The sequence below is a fragment of the Neoarthrinium moseri genome (genome assembly GCF_022829205.1).
Source record: "Neoarthrinium moseri strain CBS 164.80 chromosome Unknown scaffold111_Wmoseri_CBS_16480, whole genome shotgun sequence".
Taxonomy (NCBI): domain Eukaryota; kingdom Fungi; phylum Ascomycota; class Sordariomycetes; order Amphisphaeriales; family Apiosporaceae; genus Neoarthrinium; species Neoarthrinium moseri.
Window position 1 is genome coordinate 23,500 of NW_026055225.1, and position 15,466 is coordinate 38,965.

Sequence of the window (15,466 nt, forward strand, 5' to 3'; positions counted from 1 at the left end):
TTATTCTCTAATCTAAATCCTGTGCAGCTTGAGAATAGAGAGATCATATGAGGGACCAGTAACCGTAAATGTTCCCATCTGTCTATGCATTTTGTAGTCCCCTCAGAGTTTGGGATGGTATTCAGTACAATAACTATCTATTTACCGCCTATTACTCCAGCAAGACCTCAAACTCAAACTCCTTGGTGAGCAGCGCGTACTCATCACGGGTGCGAGGTCCACAGGAACCGCTGCCGAGGCCGTGGTGCGCCGCGTCGAGCCGGAGGACGACGTTCTCCGTTCTCTTCTTGTGCAGCTCGTACGGGTGCTTTGCAGCATCGACATCCGCGACGCGGTAGTGCGAGGCGTTGAAGTCGAACAGCTTCCTGCTCTTCTCAGCTGCGGTGCTCTGCAGATCCGCGAACTGCGCAGTGACCGTCTCTCCGCCCTTGTGGGTGAACTTGACCCAGCGCGTATCCGTCCTGTTTGAGCCCTCCTGTGGGAACTCATAGTCTGTCCAGAGCTGCGATACCTCCGAGACGCTGTATACACCGAGACGCTGAGAGAGCTTCTTGTCGCTATAGCTCTCCCCGGGGCCACGTCCGTACCACGTTACAGGGGCCTTGTCATCTCCTCCAGCCCACTCCTTCGGCAGTTCCATAGTGAATCCGATTCTAGGGAGCGTGCGCGGCAGGTTCTCACCCCTTGGCGTACCCTTTGTTCGAACAGAGAGGGTGCCCGACGCATGGAATGTGTATGTTATATCCAAGTCAATTGACCAGGAGAGAACAGGCGGGCGGAACTGCTGTTTCACGTTGACAGTGAACAGACTGCCGTCATCTGATGAGCCCCACGAGCTCCCTCGAGTATGAGTCTTGGCGAGATGAAGCAGACGCTCCTTCCAGTCCCATCCGTCTTGAGGCGCGTCATTATCCGTAGGGGCCCGCCAAAAGGTCAGATCCGGGCTGCTGGCGAGGAAGGATGCTGACTTCTTGGTCAATGAGCGGAGCTTGCCATCAATTGGCGAGATGGTCCAGGTTGTGCTGTCAGAGGCAATCGTGAGGAGGCTTGGTGTCTCAGTGATGTGAAGCTTGGCTGAAGACTTGGGCTGAATGCTCAGGGGAATAGAGCGCTCGATCAGAGGTATCTCATCAAAGGCAATCTCGAAGCCCTTTGGTAGAGCCAAGGTGTCGGTACGCTGGCGGAAGAACAGCTGGACAATGACTTCGCCCTTGAGCTCAGATGATGGTGACGGAAGAGAGAGATCAGCAGTCTGACCTGGCTGAAGCCCAGACGGTAGCTCAATGGTTCCCGATTGAGAAGTGGCCTTGCCATCGTCGAGTATCTGATAGCTACACTCCACGTCGTCGAGAGTAATGAAGTCGTATCGATTCACAATGGTTGCTTTTTGACTCGTGTAGGAGACAACCTTGATCGGCTCCAGCGCTTTCTTGTACTCAATGAGGCCAGGTGTGGGTGTGTGATCGGAGAACAAGACGCCATCCATGACAAAGTTGGAGTCGTTTGGCACGTCGCCAAAGTCACCACCATACGCATAAAACTCGTCTCCGGTCGTCTCATCTTTGGTCAGAAGACCGTGGTTTGCCCACTCCCAGACGAAGCCTCCCTGGAGCTTTGGGTATTTATAGAACGCATCAACGTATTCCTTGATGTTTCCAGGTCCGTTGCCCATGGCATGTACGTATTCGCACAGCACAAGAGGTTTGGTCTTGCTGTCGTCCTCTCCGAATTTGACAATTTCTTCGACAGGAGGGTACATCCTTGAGTACATGTCCATGGTCTCAGCATGGATGTCAGCTTCGTAGTGGATGGGCCGACTGTCGTCGTAAGACTTGATCCAGTTGTACATGGCCTTGAAGTTTCTTCCAAAGAAGGCTTCATTTCCTAGGGACCAGATAGTGACGCAAGCATGTAGCTGATCACGGTGAACCAGCTGTTGAGCACGATCGACGTAAGCTTTCTCCCATGCTGGGTTGTCGGTAGTCCACTGTGCTGCAGTCTTCCGCGTCAAGAGCTGGCGCTCCCGGAAAGGAAGCGCTCTATCAGCGGCCGAAAGAGCTCCATCCGCTAGGCAAATATTAGTATCTTGACCTATAGTGGAAAATTGTTGAGTGTATTACTCACCAATCGACTCGAAACCATGACACTCGAGATCAGCTTCGTCCATGACCCAGAACTATGATGATTAGCCACAGGCACAGATGGTCAATGTCGGGAATACTTACACCTAACTCATCGGCCAAGTCATATAAGCGGTGGTCACTCGGCTGATGAGACGTTCTGATTGCGTTGATGTTATGTGTCTTCATGAGCATGAGATCGTTCTTGAGGAACTCATACGGGACAGAACGACCAAATTTGGGGTGATGCTCATGGCGGTTAGCACCCTTGAGAACAAGGCGCTTACCATTGACCTTGATCAGGCCATCTTTCATCTCTACCTGCTTGAACCCGATGCGGTGAGCAATGAAGCTGGCGTCGTCAAGTGAGACCAGGAGGTGATAGAGTGTTGGAGTTTCAGCCGTCCATTTGGATGGGTTCTCGATAGGGAACGAGAAGTCGGCTGAACCCCCTGAAACAGCTTTCGTGCCGCTTGCCACCGTTGCGCTCTTCTTGGGGTCGAAGAGTTCGACTTTTAGGTTGCCAGAACCGGTGACATCTACGCGGAGCTTGAACTCGGCGTTCAAGTACTGGCTGTCCAGCTTTGTCTGGACGAAAAGATTTTCCACCCGTGACTTGGCCGGGAATCCAAGGAGGTGTACATCCCGATAGATTCCACTCATTCGCCATTGATCCTATAGCGTATTAGTACAATTGCAGATCACCCCAAGAGAATCTCGTAAGAAAGAGGCAGACAAGAAGTTTCGATGAAACGCGCCATTTGCATAGATTTGAGCTGGTGTTCACGAAACAGAGAGCAACGTACCTGATCTTCAATGTAAGTGGCGTCAGACCACTGATAAACCCTCACAGCAACGGTATTCTCGCCATTCTCGTTCACGATGCTAGTAATATCGAACTCGGAGGGATTTCTCGATCCCTGGTGGTAGCCAACCTCTTTGCCATTGACCCAAACATGGAATGCCGAGTCCACGCCCTCGAATCTTAGTCTGAGCTGGGACCCCCGGAGGTGCTCAGGAACTGTGAACTTCTTCACGTAGGACCCAGTCTCGTTATCGTCAAAAGGCACGTTTGGTGGGTCAACAGGGATGGGGAAGTTGACGTTGGTGTAGTGGGGCCCCTTTCCGTAGCCATTGAGCTGCCACATGCTCGGAACCGTCAGGTTGTCCCATTTCGTTGTGTCGAATGATGGGTCTTCGAATCCCTCTGGTGCCTCAAATGGGTTCTTGGAGTGGCTAAACTTCCAGACGCCCGAGAGGGAGTGAATTCGAGACTTGGAGCTGTCGTAGGACAAGGCATCCTTGGCAGAGTTATAGACGTAGAAGTTCGTACGTGGGGGAAGTGTGTTCTTGTGCAGAATATCTAGGTTGTTCCAGTCTGGCTGGCCAGCGGGATGAACTTGGGTCGAAGCCATGGTCACTAGGTCAAAGTGTCCTGCCTCACAGAATATTGAGAGACCGAAAGCGACACCAGTCTCGAGGGCAGGAGTTCCCAGCTTTATGTTTCCAACCCCAAGGCATACTCCGCGCTCCGATGCGGGCCGGAGGGTGGGTTAGTAACCCCACAATGCAGATGAATGAGGAGAACAGCTCGGGCATCTGGGAAGTTTTCCGACGACTGTGGGGTTCTTGGCTTGGACTTTAGGCCGGTGTACAAGATAGTCCATCCTCGAAGGCGCGCTTCTTTGGCACTGCACTACCAAAATCAATTTGACGTCGTGGCGCAATCCAGCAACGGCCGTTGCCTGATTCGCAAGTGTATAAGTCATGCAAGCCCCTGGACCCTTCTTCGAATCAAGATCTAGAACCACCTGCCACTGCACTTGTCGCTGCCCCTAATGAGGGACAGCAAACGCACGATTTGGTTACTTGGTATAAGCAGAACGGCCTATGACCGAATCATATTGCACGTAATAGCTAGCTATGAGCCTATGATGCATGATTTAGTCAAAGGGAATTCTGCGCAATGTCTCGCCAGCGCCTCGCTTCCTCATCTCTTGGGAGGCAGCAAGACTGCTGGGGACTTTGATACCGCAACAGTCTCCCCAAGAGTTCAGTTGGTGAAGATGCTTGACGCCATCGTGCTCAACCATCACTGCACCGCCCTCGGCCTCATCTTCTTCTCGAGACACGCCCGCTTCCTCCTCTGTGCTCATTCCGTCGACAGCAGGCACGAGTGAACCGAATAGGAAGTGTTGCATAACAGGCAGCTTTCTAAGGACCTCGGCCACGAACATCTTCCTCATACCACCTTCCACCTTATCCCAGTTCTTTGCAGAGGATATATCATCTAGCATGGGACTATGCCACCTTAAACCCTTGACGGTCTTTGTGCTGTTCACAAATTCGACTTGCCCAAGGTACATGAAGTCGTGGCCGAATTCTTCAAGGGTCAACTGCTGGTGTATAGCTAAGGGCGTGATGAAAGAGTGGTGGAGAAGTTGACTGGCTCCGAACAGGAACGGCAGAAACTGGTAATCATCTAGTCCCCAAACACCATGAGAGCCAGCCGGCTCCAGATAATAAGTCGATTGTATGGTGCGCATCAACGTTAGATAACGAACGAAGACCTTCAGAACCAGAGCCTTGAAATCGGGCTTCTTCACCACCTGCAGCTGATAGAGACAGAGGAGCCAGATCATGAAGTTCAGCTCATGGCCAGAGCCATAGTCGATCCGAGTGCGGTTGCCAAATGACTGTAGAAGGTACGTCTCTACTTCTGAGACAGCGTCCGCCGAGGTGATACCAAGTTTCTGATGCCACGAAGAGCTGGCACTCTTCGTCTTGTCAAGAAAGGTGCGGAAGAGTTTGTTGCCAAACCGAGAGCCGCCAGAGTCGTCGGGTGGCGTTGCTAGAACAAGTGCTTCTGCCTCATCCAGAAGACCAAGAATGGCCTTGACCGAGGGGCTCAAGTCATCATCGTTGACTTTTGAGATGGGGGTGTCAACGACGGCATCAGACAGGCCGAATATGAAGGCCAAGATGAGGCTATACGCTGGCGAAGACAGGAAAAGCTCATGGTCCTTGAGAGATAATATCCTCCTGGAGGGCACCTGGTGAGATACTGACGATGCCTCGGGCGGTGGAGGCAATGCCGGGGTTTCCGGCGGAGGAACCGGGTTCGAGGCCGGAGCACGCCGACGTCTGGGCTCCAGCTTGGGGAGCCTGTCCCTGAGATTGGGGATGGTCGAAGGGGGCGGGTGTGTGGGCTGCTCTGCTGCCATGACGACTCGTCCTGTCGCTTCGTATGCGCGTGGGGTGGAGTTTGGGTATGTATTATGTTGGAGAGCGGAAATCAATGCGGCGCTCCTGGGTTCGAGAAGACGCCTGGGAGGAAAAGAGTGCTGCTTGACGCTTGGCCTTTGCCCCTCGCTGGCCCCTCGCTGGCCCCTCGCTGGGCGCCTCAAAGTGCCCCGCGGTTGGGAAACAGTGGCCGCGACTGTTGAAAAGCACGCTAGGCGCTGGGCTTGACGTAGCGGCTCCGAGCTCGACTTCAGTGGGCTCAAATTTTTGTCAGCCAAACGGCCAACAGCAAGCAAACATACCCATCCGACGACAGAAGCCTCATTCACCCACGGCGAGCTCCCGTTTGGCCACCCCAACACGACCATGGCGAGTCACGACCCTGAAGCACGCCTGTCGCACCTGCAGAGCGCAGACGGCTCTGCGACGTTCTCCCACGCTGGCTACACCGTGGTTGGCGCTGTCAATGGCCCGATCGAGGTGCAGAGACGGGACGAACTGCCTGAGGAGGCCGTCGTCGACGTGATCGTACGACCCGCCGCAGGGGTTGGAGGTACGATTATGGCACCATGCATCCTACAGACTACTTGAAGCTAAACTAACTTAATGAACCCTCTATATAGGAACCAGAGAACGACATCTCGAATCTCTGCTGCAGTCAACCCTCCGCCAAATCATTCTCATCAACAACTTCCCACGTACCTTGATCCAGGTCACCCTGCAGGTGACCGTGTCCCCGGAAAACGAATATGTAAACGCCAAGCTTTCTCAGGCCGCTACGGTATGCTCCTTACTGTCTACTATACGACCTTGGTCTTTGTCTTACTAATATGTGCTTTGGCCGACAAGAACCTCCCCATCCTGCCTACCCTGATCCAGACTGCATTGCTTGCACTGCTCTCAGCAGCTATCCCCCTGACAGCTACTGTAACGGCGGCAGTCCTTGCCATTGTGGCCGATGATGGAGCGAGCAGAATCATTGTAGACCCCACGGCGCGGGAGATTCAGGTTTCACGGTCGCTGCATGTCTTTGCCTTCACTTCTCGTGACGAACTTCTGCTCAACGAGAGCGAAGGCGAATTTACCATGCAGGAATGGGACAATGCTTTTGCAACCGCTCAGCGCCAATGTTGTCCGGCTCCTACGTCGGATGATGTCGACATGGAAGGCGGCTCTCAAGCTGATCTGAAGAACTTCACTCGCTCGACCTTGGAAACGAAGACTGCCTCTGATTTGTATTGGAAGTAGATGTGCCACACCTGGACGACTCGCTGCACCCCGCTGGTCTCTGTAGCTGATGGAGTACATCATCTATTCTTCCGGTGGGACCAGACAGGACGTCTTGCCAGAAGCGCAGCGGAATGATGGAGCAGTCGCACCAACAGGGTACGAGGCAGCGAGGCTGAAGAGCAGCGGGAGCGGGAGCGATCGGTTTGGCACTCGGACGGCAGCAAGGCTCCCCACTAATCGGACGATTTTCTCGCGCTTTGTGGCCTCATGGAGGACGATCAACAAGTCCCCGACTATGCATGCAAAGGGCGATCATAAGCGCTCGCGCATCATGTTTACGAGGAGCTTTTCGACCGTGAGTGGAGCGAAGCTCAGTTCTCAGCGGGAAAAGCGGCACCGAGGCTATAATGTTTAGCAACGCAATCCCTATAACCAACGAATAGGCATTGTGATGCTGAGAAGGTTCTGCCACAAGCTTACGTTTGAGTATGCCAAGGTGGATTAAGGCGGTGTTTCATCTCCATCTCACACCATCCTTGAGATTGGCGAGGGAACAGAGTCGTCGTGTTCATAGCAGATCTTCAACGAGGAATGCCCGCTGTCCAGCAAACAGAATCCCTTCAGGAGGGCAATGTCCTATTATCGATCGTCCAAGGGTAGTGAAGCACACCCATGGAGGGAGGGATGATAAGGCTGCTGACTCCATAGCTTTCCAGCTCAACCAAGCAACTGCGTTCACTGGTAGGATTGGCGGCTAGCCGAACGAGGACGAGAAGAAAAATCCGGCTTAGCATCCACACACGCTGTGTGATCCTCACAGGGGAAGACGTTTTCTCGAAAATAATAGAGAAATCCAATTCGTTGTGAAATCAGTGCTTCAAACATTACAGGATCATGCGGCAGCTTGCCCCCGAAGAAAAAAGTGGACTTCCAGGAGGCTCAAGCCTCAAGGAGCTTTTGCGAAACTGCACGGCCTTGGCGCGAGTATGCACAGCGGGTCCTCCAGGAGACCTGTGACTTGAGACGACATGCCACGCGCTAGCCTGCCCCGAGGCCTGGGCTCGCCTGCAAATGACCCTTGCTGGCGGCGCAAGATGAGACCGACTGCGACCGACGGGAATCCTCTTCCAGTTGTCGCTGACACAGGGAAAGGGAAGGGGAGCATCACGATGCATTCGCGACCCAAGGGACGCCCCACCGCGCTGCCACTCGAGCACGGGTTACGGCTTGCGGCAACAGGCGAGTATGGAGCTCCCGTCGACGGTAGGTCCCCAGCGGCTGCATGTCCGATGTCCAGAGTTGAAGGTATTTAGATGCCCGCGCTGTTCCATCGCACAACCCGTTTTCCTCGGTGCCCTAGTCTTGTGTAGACCCGTCGTTAGTCTCGTCCTATTTGCGCGTGCGAAGGCAGCGAAGCAGAGCTCCGGTAGTTCTCGCAATTACCTATTGTCTTTGCCTCCCTGTTTGGTCCTTTTTCACCTTTTCTTTCTGCCTGCTCTCCTGCTCAGGTTCTTTGTTGTTCGCCCCTCGCTTTCTGGCTTGATATACGTTCCACAGCTTTGATAGCACTTTTCTCCAAACACACCTTCTAATAGGCAGATCTCCGAGATCTCGGCTGCATCGCATTGCATCGCATTTCTTCACCTACAGATCGCGAACGACTCCTCGGCATCATATCTTTCGTTCTACAGAATTCCGCTCTGGATTCCGTGGCCCTTTTCTTGTTTCGTCCAGCATATACATCTTGCATCTAGAGAGCTATAGAAACGATACCCACATAGACGGCAGCTCTTAGATTTCTTTCTCCTTTTAGTCGCTTGCAAATACCCCGGACCCAGCTTTCGAACCTTCGACAGACTCGACTTTAGTTCCGGATAATAATCACAGCCAATCTCCATTGGGGATTCGCAACCGATCAGTCGCACCGAACCCCGCAATCTCGCACTCGGCTGCAGTCATCAATATCGCATCACGCTTCTGTCGTGGCTGTTACACGAGAGCGATCCTGTCGTGTAAGTCTGTTCTGCACGTGCCTGTTCTTCTGGTATGCCCGGCGGGCATTCCCACTGGCTGGTCTGGGTCGAGAGTTGGCAAATGACGAGGTGGAACTGACAGTGACCAGTGCCTGTTCCTAAAGTCCGAACTGCAGATCGAGACAGATCCTGCAAGACATTACGTGGATACCACCGCTCGGGGTTCTCGACAGCCAACTTGTAGAGCGCTCTGCGGAACGGCGGATAGGTACCTCGTGTGGCAAGCATAGAACGGACTTGGATCCAAACCCCGACATTGCGGACTAGCGTGACCCAGGCGGCCCTCAGCGCAATCGATCCCGTTACCAGAAGCGTTGTGCTAGAGAGTTCTAGCACCCATAGGATCCCTGCAGTGCTACCCAAAGTTTCGCACTTTACCTCAAATCGCGGACCAAATGGCGGGTTTAGTGACCTCGCCAACGGCGATCCACCCTGCCCTCAGCGATCCGACCACGGGCGGGGCAACCGTCAACTCCGACGGGCGCCTCCCTCACAGGAGGTCAGCGTCCATTTCAGCATATCCGCCCGGAACTTGGAACTCTACCACCACAAACCACCTGCCCCCGCTGCCTGCTCTTGTGCCCGAAAAGTCTCACCAACCAAGCGATGCCGAGCGGGACGGCGTCCTGCCCGAGCAGTCTGCTTTAGGCGTGACCAGTCCCGTCTCAGCCAGGGACATCCAACTGCCGCCCCGGGGCTACGGTCACCGCAAGAACGCGCTGTCCATCGAGTCTGTCCCGCGACAGACTATTATGAAAGCGCTGGCTTCTGTGGCCCGAAACAACAAGCCCGAAGCTCTGTCCCTGCCCGGTATGCTGTCTGCACATGCCGGCGCCGACGGCCGCCCTGGCTCCTCGTCGTCGCAGCGACTCTCCAATGCTCTCAATGAGCTCGCCAATCGGAACACGCCCACGACTGCATTCCCGTCGCTGCAGTCCCCTTGCTTCTACCACCAGCGCTTCGACGACGCAGTGGACATCGACAAGGTGCTGGAGGAGATCAAGAACGATGATTGGATGTCCCACTCCCGTCTGGTGCAGACGGCCACTGGCGTGCGCGAGGTTTCCAAGCAGCTTCAGCGCAGGCCCATCCGGCGAGCTGTGCGCAACGTCATGATTGTGACCAAGGCTCGTGACAATGAGCTGGTACTTCTTACCCGGGAGCTGACCATGTGGCTCCTGCGAACGCCCCGCTACGGTTCCGATGTTGGCGTCAATGTCTATGTCGACGCCAAGCTTCGAAACTCTAAGCGCTTCGGCGCTGCGAGCATCATTGAAGACGATTCCCGCTTTGGATCCATGCTGCGATATTGGTCCCCGGATCTTTGCTGGAGCCAACCCGAGAAGTTTGATCTGGTCGTGACCCTTGGAGGTGACGGCACTGTGCTCTTCACCTCGTGGCTCTTCCAGAGGATCGTACCACCCGTCCTGTCCTTCAGTCTGGGCAGTCTGGGATTCTTGACCAGTTTCGAGTTTGAGAAGTATAAGCAGCAGTTGAACCGCATCATGGGCGACGAGGGCATGCGCGTCAACCTTCGCATGCGATTCACCTGCACGGTCTACAGAAACGGCACCTCCGGGAATGAAATGGAAGAAGGGGAGCAGTTCGAAGTGCTCAATGAGCTCGTCATCGACCGTGGCCCGTCCCCCTACGTGTCCAACCTCGAGCTGTACGGCGACAACGAGCTCTTGACGGTCGTCCAAGCCGATGGCTGCATCTTCTCGACACCCACGGGATCCACAGCTTACTCACTATCAGCCGGAGGCTCTCTGGTGCACCCGGATCTCCCGGCAATCCTACTTACACCTATCTGCCCGCACACCTTGTCCTTCCGACCGATGGTCCTAAGTGACACTATGCTGCTGCGGGTCTCCATTCCGAGAAACTCCCGTGCTACCGCCTACTGCGCTTTTGACGGCAAGGGTCGTCTCGAGCTGAAGCAAGGCGACCACGTCACCATCACCGCGTCACAGTACCCCTTCCCAACCGTCATGTGCACTGGTACAGAATGGTTCGACAGTGTGTCCCGCACCTTGCAGTGGAACACCCGAGCTGCAACCCAGAAGGGCTTTGAGAATCAGAAGACTGGCGACGGCAGTGAGACGTCGAAGGAGGACGACGAGCCCGAGTGGGACATTGACACCGACTCGGCATGCTACGCCAGCGAGGAGGGCAGCATCAGCGCCAGCCCCCTAAGAAGACAGATGAGCCTCTTGGGCATGTAGAGATCTCGCGATCACAGATGCGACTTATTAGACATTTTTAGACGATGGGCCCTACATAAGCCACATCTTTAGAGAAGACAGGAACGCGAGACGGGACCAAACATCTTCATGCCGCAGGGTCGGAAAGCGTCCGTACTCGACGAGGCTTTTTTTTGCCAACTTTTCTTGTCCCATGCACGGAGTACGGGCGCAGGATTTTTGCTCACACACACATTTGTTATCTTCCTTCTCATCATTCGTTACTTCAGGCTTTGCAGAGGTCTTGGGTAATGAGCCGTGGTGTGTCGCTGTCGGCCAAGACAGACAGGCGGGATAACACTCCTTCACACAGAAATCCAATAAAGCAAAAAAGGGAAATCAACCAGGCATCCCAGTCCAGTAGTTTACGTATCCATCGCTTCGTGAATGTGTTCCAATGGTGACTTGCTATGTGCGTGCTTGTTCTCCACCCGAGTCTGCTGCAGCTCCTTAGTGAGGCTGAACTCGAAACCCGCGACGGCTACCTCTGACGCCCGCAACCCACGCCGGGTTTGAAACAAACCTTAAGCGTGATATTACACACTATATGCCCGTGGTCGGGATAGGCCAACTGCGAAACACCAGGGAAAGACGGCCTAGGACCAGGCACTTATTCGGGGATAGCTTCGTGACATTCGGGGCGAGGGTGTCTCTAAGTCATGGCAAGAGTCTAGCAGTCAAGTGGCCCATGATCAAACAATAACGCAATATCCAGGTACTTCGGAACTGTCGTGGTCCTTTCATAGTATTACTACCTTGCATGTTTCCCCAGCTTTTGACAAGTGCCGTGCGAGCGAGCCCGTCTCGCTCAAGCACAATACCTTATGCAAACATGTGCCCTTTCTCACTTCTCCCATTTTCCAATGCCTGCTCTGCCAAAACGCCCTATGCCGAGGTCTGCTAATGACCTCTCCTGCCTAGTACTCCAACATGATGGGTAAGCATACCCTACATTCAGATTTGGGTTGGTCCAGAAGCCCTATAATTCTTCCACAGCGAGTATTCCAACATGCTATTTCCTTCAACTTGCGACATTCGTATTCCCAGCGGCAGCACCAAGTGGCGCTGGTGTCTAGGGCGTCTGTTGTTTCGACGACAGTAGGTTGGCTTGGTTCGCCAGCCTACGACAGCAGTTAGACCCAAACCACGGTACGTGCCTGTGTTCGTGAGTTGCTGCAGCAGCGTTCGGCTGAGACCCCTACGTCTCATACGCAATAGTCCAACAATTACGTAGCTCGGCTCGGATCTCATCATCGCCAATTGCCCTGGCTTAGAGCAAGCAAACCAGCGACGCAGTCCACATCGCCCTTTTTGCTCGGGCTAACCTCGCCGCGCATGAACCGCTCGACCTCGTCGTCGCTCCTCTTGCGTCTCTTGGCAGAGACGCCAGCGTCGTCTTGTTCATCGCCATCTTCGAAGATTGACACCGAAGTATCGGCAGCGTACTTGCCGCCCTTGAGCCGTGGTACAGGCGCAGTGTTGGCCCGACTGCCTAGGCCCTGCCGCTTCCCGCCGTTCAGTCCGTTCGACTCGCCCAAGACTCGCGAGCCAATACGGCGGGGGTTTGTCCCGGCTCCGTGTGCCTTTGGCAACGACGAGGGGGCAGGCGCAGCAATACTCGGTAATGGACGGCGCCGCGCGGTCGAGCCTCCATCTTCATCCGGGCTCCAGTTTTCTTTGTCCGAGTCACCCGATGGAGATAAGACAACCGAGAGACCATGCTTGAGCTTCTTCTTCTCCGGCTCGAACTCATCCTCGTCAATATCTCTTTCACGCTGAGAGGAGGGCAGGCTCTGTAGTCGGGCGACACTGCTCGTAGTTCGAGCGAGCTTCGATTTCTTGGATGGGTCACGGCGGCTAGCCGGTGCGTTACGCTTGCTACTGTTTGGCCGAAGGACATTGCTACTGTTGCCAGATGCATGAGCGTGCACCAAGCTGCTGAGACTGCCGGTGCTGCTGCTAGACCGCAGCAGTGAAATGGCTGCGATTGCTGAGCCCGAAGACTCGCTCTCGGCCAGCTTGGTCAGCTCATCGCGTGTCTCGGCCTCGCAGCAGGATTCCCATGCCGACACATCTCGCGAGCGGCCTCGCGTCAGCTGTGGGGGCAGATTTGCGGTCAGGGATGAGATAGGAGGAAGAGTTATGCCTGGAAGAGCACTTCGGCTCCGCTGCAAGGTCCGGGGAGCTCGGACAGGTGGTAGAGTCGCTGCCTCGAGGGGCAACTGCGGTTGAGGTGCAGGCCTGGGTGGAGACTGCAGAGAGGAAACAAGCTCGGCCTTGCCTTCAAGAGAGAGGGACAGGCGGAACTTGGATGAGGAGTTTGTGGTGGGAAGTGGCAAGATAGGTGATGGCGGAGTGTTTGTAGCAGACTGTGCTGCTCCGGGGAAAGAATCCACTCTACGCCGTTGTTAGTATTTTGTGAGATCAACATGAACGTAGTAAGAGACACGAACCTCATGGAAGTATCTACCGGCCGCTCGATGGATGAGGGGGCGGAAAACGACGTGGATGTATTCCAGCGGTTAGATAGGTAGCCAACAGAGCTTGGGAGTGACTGAGATAGTGATTGAAGCTCGCCGGCCACCGTGCCATTCATGGAAGAAGGCGGCGGCGTGGGAGTCATGATAGTAGCCGTCGGGGCCGATGCTCTACGTTCCTGCTTGAGCAACTCCGGCGCGGACGAGGCAGCTCTCGGTGGAGACTGCGACCACTCTTGCGAGGAGGCGGCATTGGCCGGGCTGGGAGATCTCTGGTTCCCCTCCGCAGGACGCGTCGGTTCGACCGCGTCTCCACCGTTTCCAGCACCGAAAGAGGCCGGATCGGAGGACAGCACATGTAGGCCGCCGCCATATCTGAATGCCGCGATCTCCTGCGGCGAAAGTGGCCGTGACTTTCGACGGTCATTCTGGCGACGGTTCTGGAACCAAATCTACAATGCACGACGAGCATCAGCACCAATTGACCAGCTGGGCACGTGCAGGTGCTCCACCAAGTGCTGTACTGACCTGTACTTCCTTCTCATTGAGCGAGACGCGCTTCACCAGGTCCAGACGCACTGCCTTGTCGGGCTTGGGGTTCGCATTATACGCAGCTTCGAGGATGGCTTTGTCTTGGGTACTGCAGGGTAACAAAGCAATTGTCAACTTCACACACAATCTAGGGAACAATACGAGATGTCTCGGCAGGGCCGTGTCCTTACGTGGTCCTCTTCCGCTTTCCCTTGGGGTGCTTCTCGGTGTCGGCCTGTGCAGGGTAGCCCGACTCCAATTGGAAGGAGGATTCGAGGGAAAGGCACGACGTGTCCGGGTCGCTGTTCTGGGAGCTTCGAAAGCTGGTGTCTTGACTTGCCGGCTGGCTGTCGTGGGCAGCACCCGAGGCGGGAGACGAGACCGGGGAGGGAACGTGGGAGGACATGCTGGGCGGACGACGTGTCTATAGATGCATTATCCAGGGCGAGGGTGGGCGCGGCAGAAACGAGTGGACAGTCCCTCTGTTGCAGGCAGACGACGACAACAAGACGGCCGAGGTGTAGTCCTCGTTGTGACGTCGAGAAACGGGGGACGGCAAGGCGGGCAGCAGGAGAGCAGGAGGAGGAACGAGGAGGGACGAGGGCCGTTCCGGGGTCTGGCAGCTATGTATGTATGTATGGTATGGCGGGACCCGGCGAAGCGTGTCGTTGTAAATGAGCAGATCGCGTTGGAGGTTTTAGTGGTCGGCCACTGCCCCCCCAGCACCCACGACCCACGAGCACCACAGAGCCACGGCGAGAACCCCTGCTCCTGCCAGCACCCGCGTCGCCGACGGGCCGGCCAATCACAGCGCGCCAATGGGGGCCGCCTCTTCCCCAAACGGCAATTTGTGTACAAACCCCGGCCAGTCGCGCTTTCCCATCACCAAAGTGACGCACAACATCACTTTAAACCCCAGACCCACCGCCGCCGCCGCCCCTTCGAAAGCAGATGGAAGCCTCACTCTTCGCATTCTTGCCGTTGCCATGAGGCCGCCGCCGCCGAAATTAGCTTGGCATACATTTAATTAAAGCAAGCCTCTATTCCCATACATATACATATTACTGGAACCCCAGGTGGCGCACTTCTGCCTGTGTTGACTGGAACTGACCTGATCTGAGCTCTCCTCTCCTCTTGATGGTGCATGAAGCAATGGCCACATTCAATCGCCAGGCCGTGACCACACCAATTTGACGTCAATGCAGCACGCGCTCTGCATCTCGAGCAGCTGGTTGGTGATCATACGTCTGAAGCCATCATAGCTCGTCGCAAAACCGCGTCGAATCTCAGCTGGTCGGACGCAACGTTGGCGTATTTGAGACCGCGATAGCGTCGAAAATGGCACTCAGCTCAACGACGCAAAATGAGCACACACACACTTGCTTTTTTCTGCCGCACTGCAAGACGTTGTCGCCACAGCGTCGGGTGCGCTGAGGGCTCGAGATTGTTCTGGATCACTTGGCAGGTTGCTAAAGGTTTGGACACACTCGCTCAACCCTGACCTGGGACATCCTTTTGAAACCCTTCGGGGGGGTATGTACCCCGCTGAATTATATGCATTGACAGGCTGTTCCCAAGCAACGTTGACT

The 15,466-nt window shown here is 55.1% G+C and overlaps 5 protein-coding genes across 5 annotated transcripts; 2 read left to right on the forward strand and 3 right to left on the reverse strand.

Annotated features, from left to right (window-relative positions):
• Positions 1 to 151: 151 nt before the first annotated feature.
• Positions 152 to 3,535, reverse strand: JN550_013315 (uncharacterized protein; the record flags this gene model as incomplete). The annotated part of the gene is made up of 4 exons (XM_049311888.1): positions 152 to 2,067; positions 2,125 to 2,176; positions 2,226 to 2,795; positions 2,927 to 3,535. 4 exons carry the CDS (start codon positions 3,533 to 3,535, stop codon positions 152 to 154), a joined length of 3,147 nt encoding a protein of 1,048 aa, XP_049164707.1.
• A 528-nt stretch (positions 3,536 to 4,063) lies between these two features.
• JN550_013316 (uncharacterized protein) lies at positions 4,064 to 5,344 on the reverse strand (the record flags this gene model as incomplete). The annotated part of the gene is made up of 1 exon (XM_049311889.1): positions 4,064 to 5,344. One exon carries the CDS (start codon positions 5,342 to 5,344, stop codon positions 4,064 to 4,066), a length of 1,281 nt encoding a protein of 426 aa, XP_049164708.1.
• A 385-nt stretch (positions 5,345 to 5,729) lies between these two features.
• JN550_013317 (uncharacterized protein) lies at positions 5,730 to 6,611 on the forward strand (the record flags this gene model as incomplete). The annotated part of the gene is made up of 3 exons (XM_049311890.1): positions 5,730 to 5,916; positions 5,987 to 6,144; positions 6,213 to 6,611. 3 exons carry the CDS (start codon positions 5,730 to 5,732, stop codon positions 6,609 to 6,611), a joined length of 744 nt encoding a protein of 247 aa, XP_049164709.1.
• Positions 6,612 to 9,021: 2,410 nt separating this feature from the next.
• Positions 9,022 to 10,851, forward strand: JN550_013318 (uncharacterized protein; the record flags this gene model as incomplete). Its single annotated transcript, XM_049311891.1, has 1 exon — positions 9,022 to 10,851. One exon carries the CDS (start codon positions 9,022 to 9,024, stop codon positions 10,849 to 10,851), a length of 1,830 nt encoding a protein of 609 aa, XP_049164710.1.
• Positions 10,852 to 12,119: 1,268 nt separating this feature from the next.
• On the reverse strand, positions 12,120 to 14,283 carry JN550_013319 (uncharacterized protein; the record flags this gene model as incomplete). Its single annotated transcript, XM_049311893.1, has 4 exons — positions 12,120 to 13,266; positions 13,323 to 13,798; positions 13,875 to 13,986; positions 14,069 to 14,283. The coding sequence occupies 4 exons, from the start codon at positions 14,281 to 14,283 to the stop codon at positions 12,120 to 12,122; spliced, it is 1,950 nt and encodes a 649-aa protein (XP_049164711.1).
• Between the last annotated feature and the right edge of the window lie 1,183 nt (positions 14,284 to 15,466).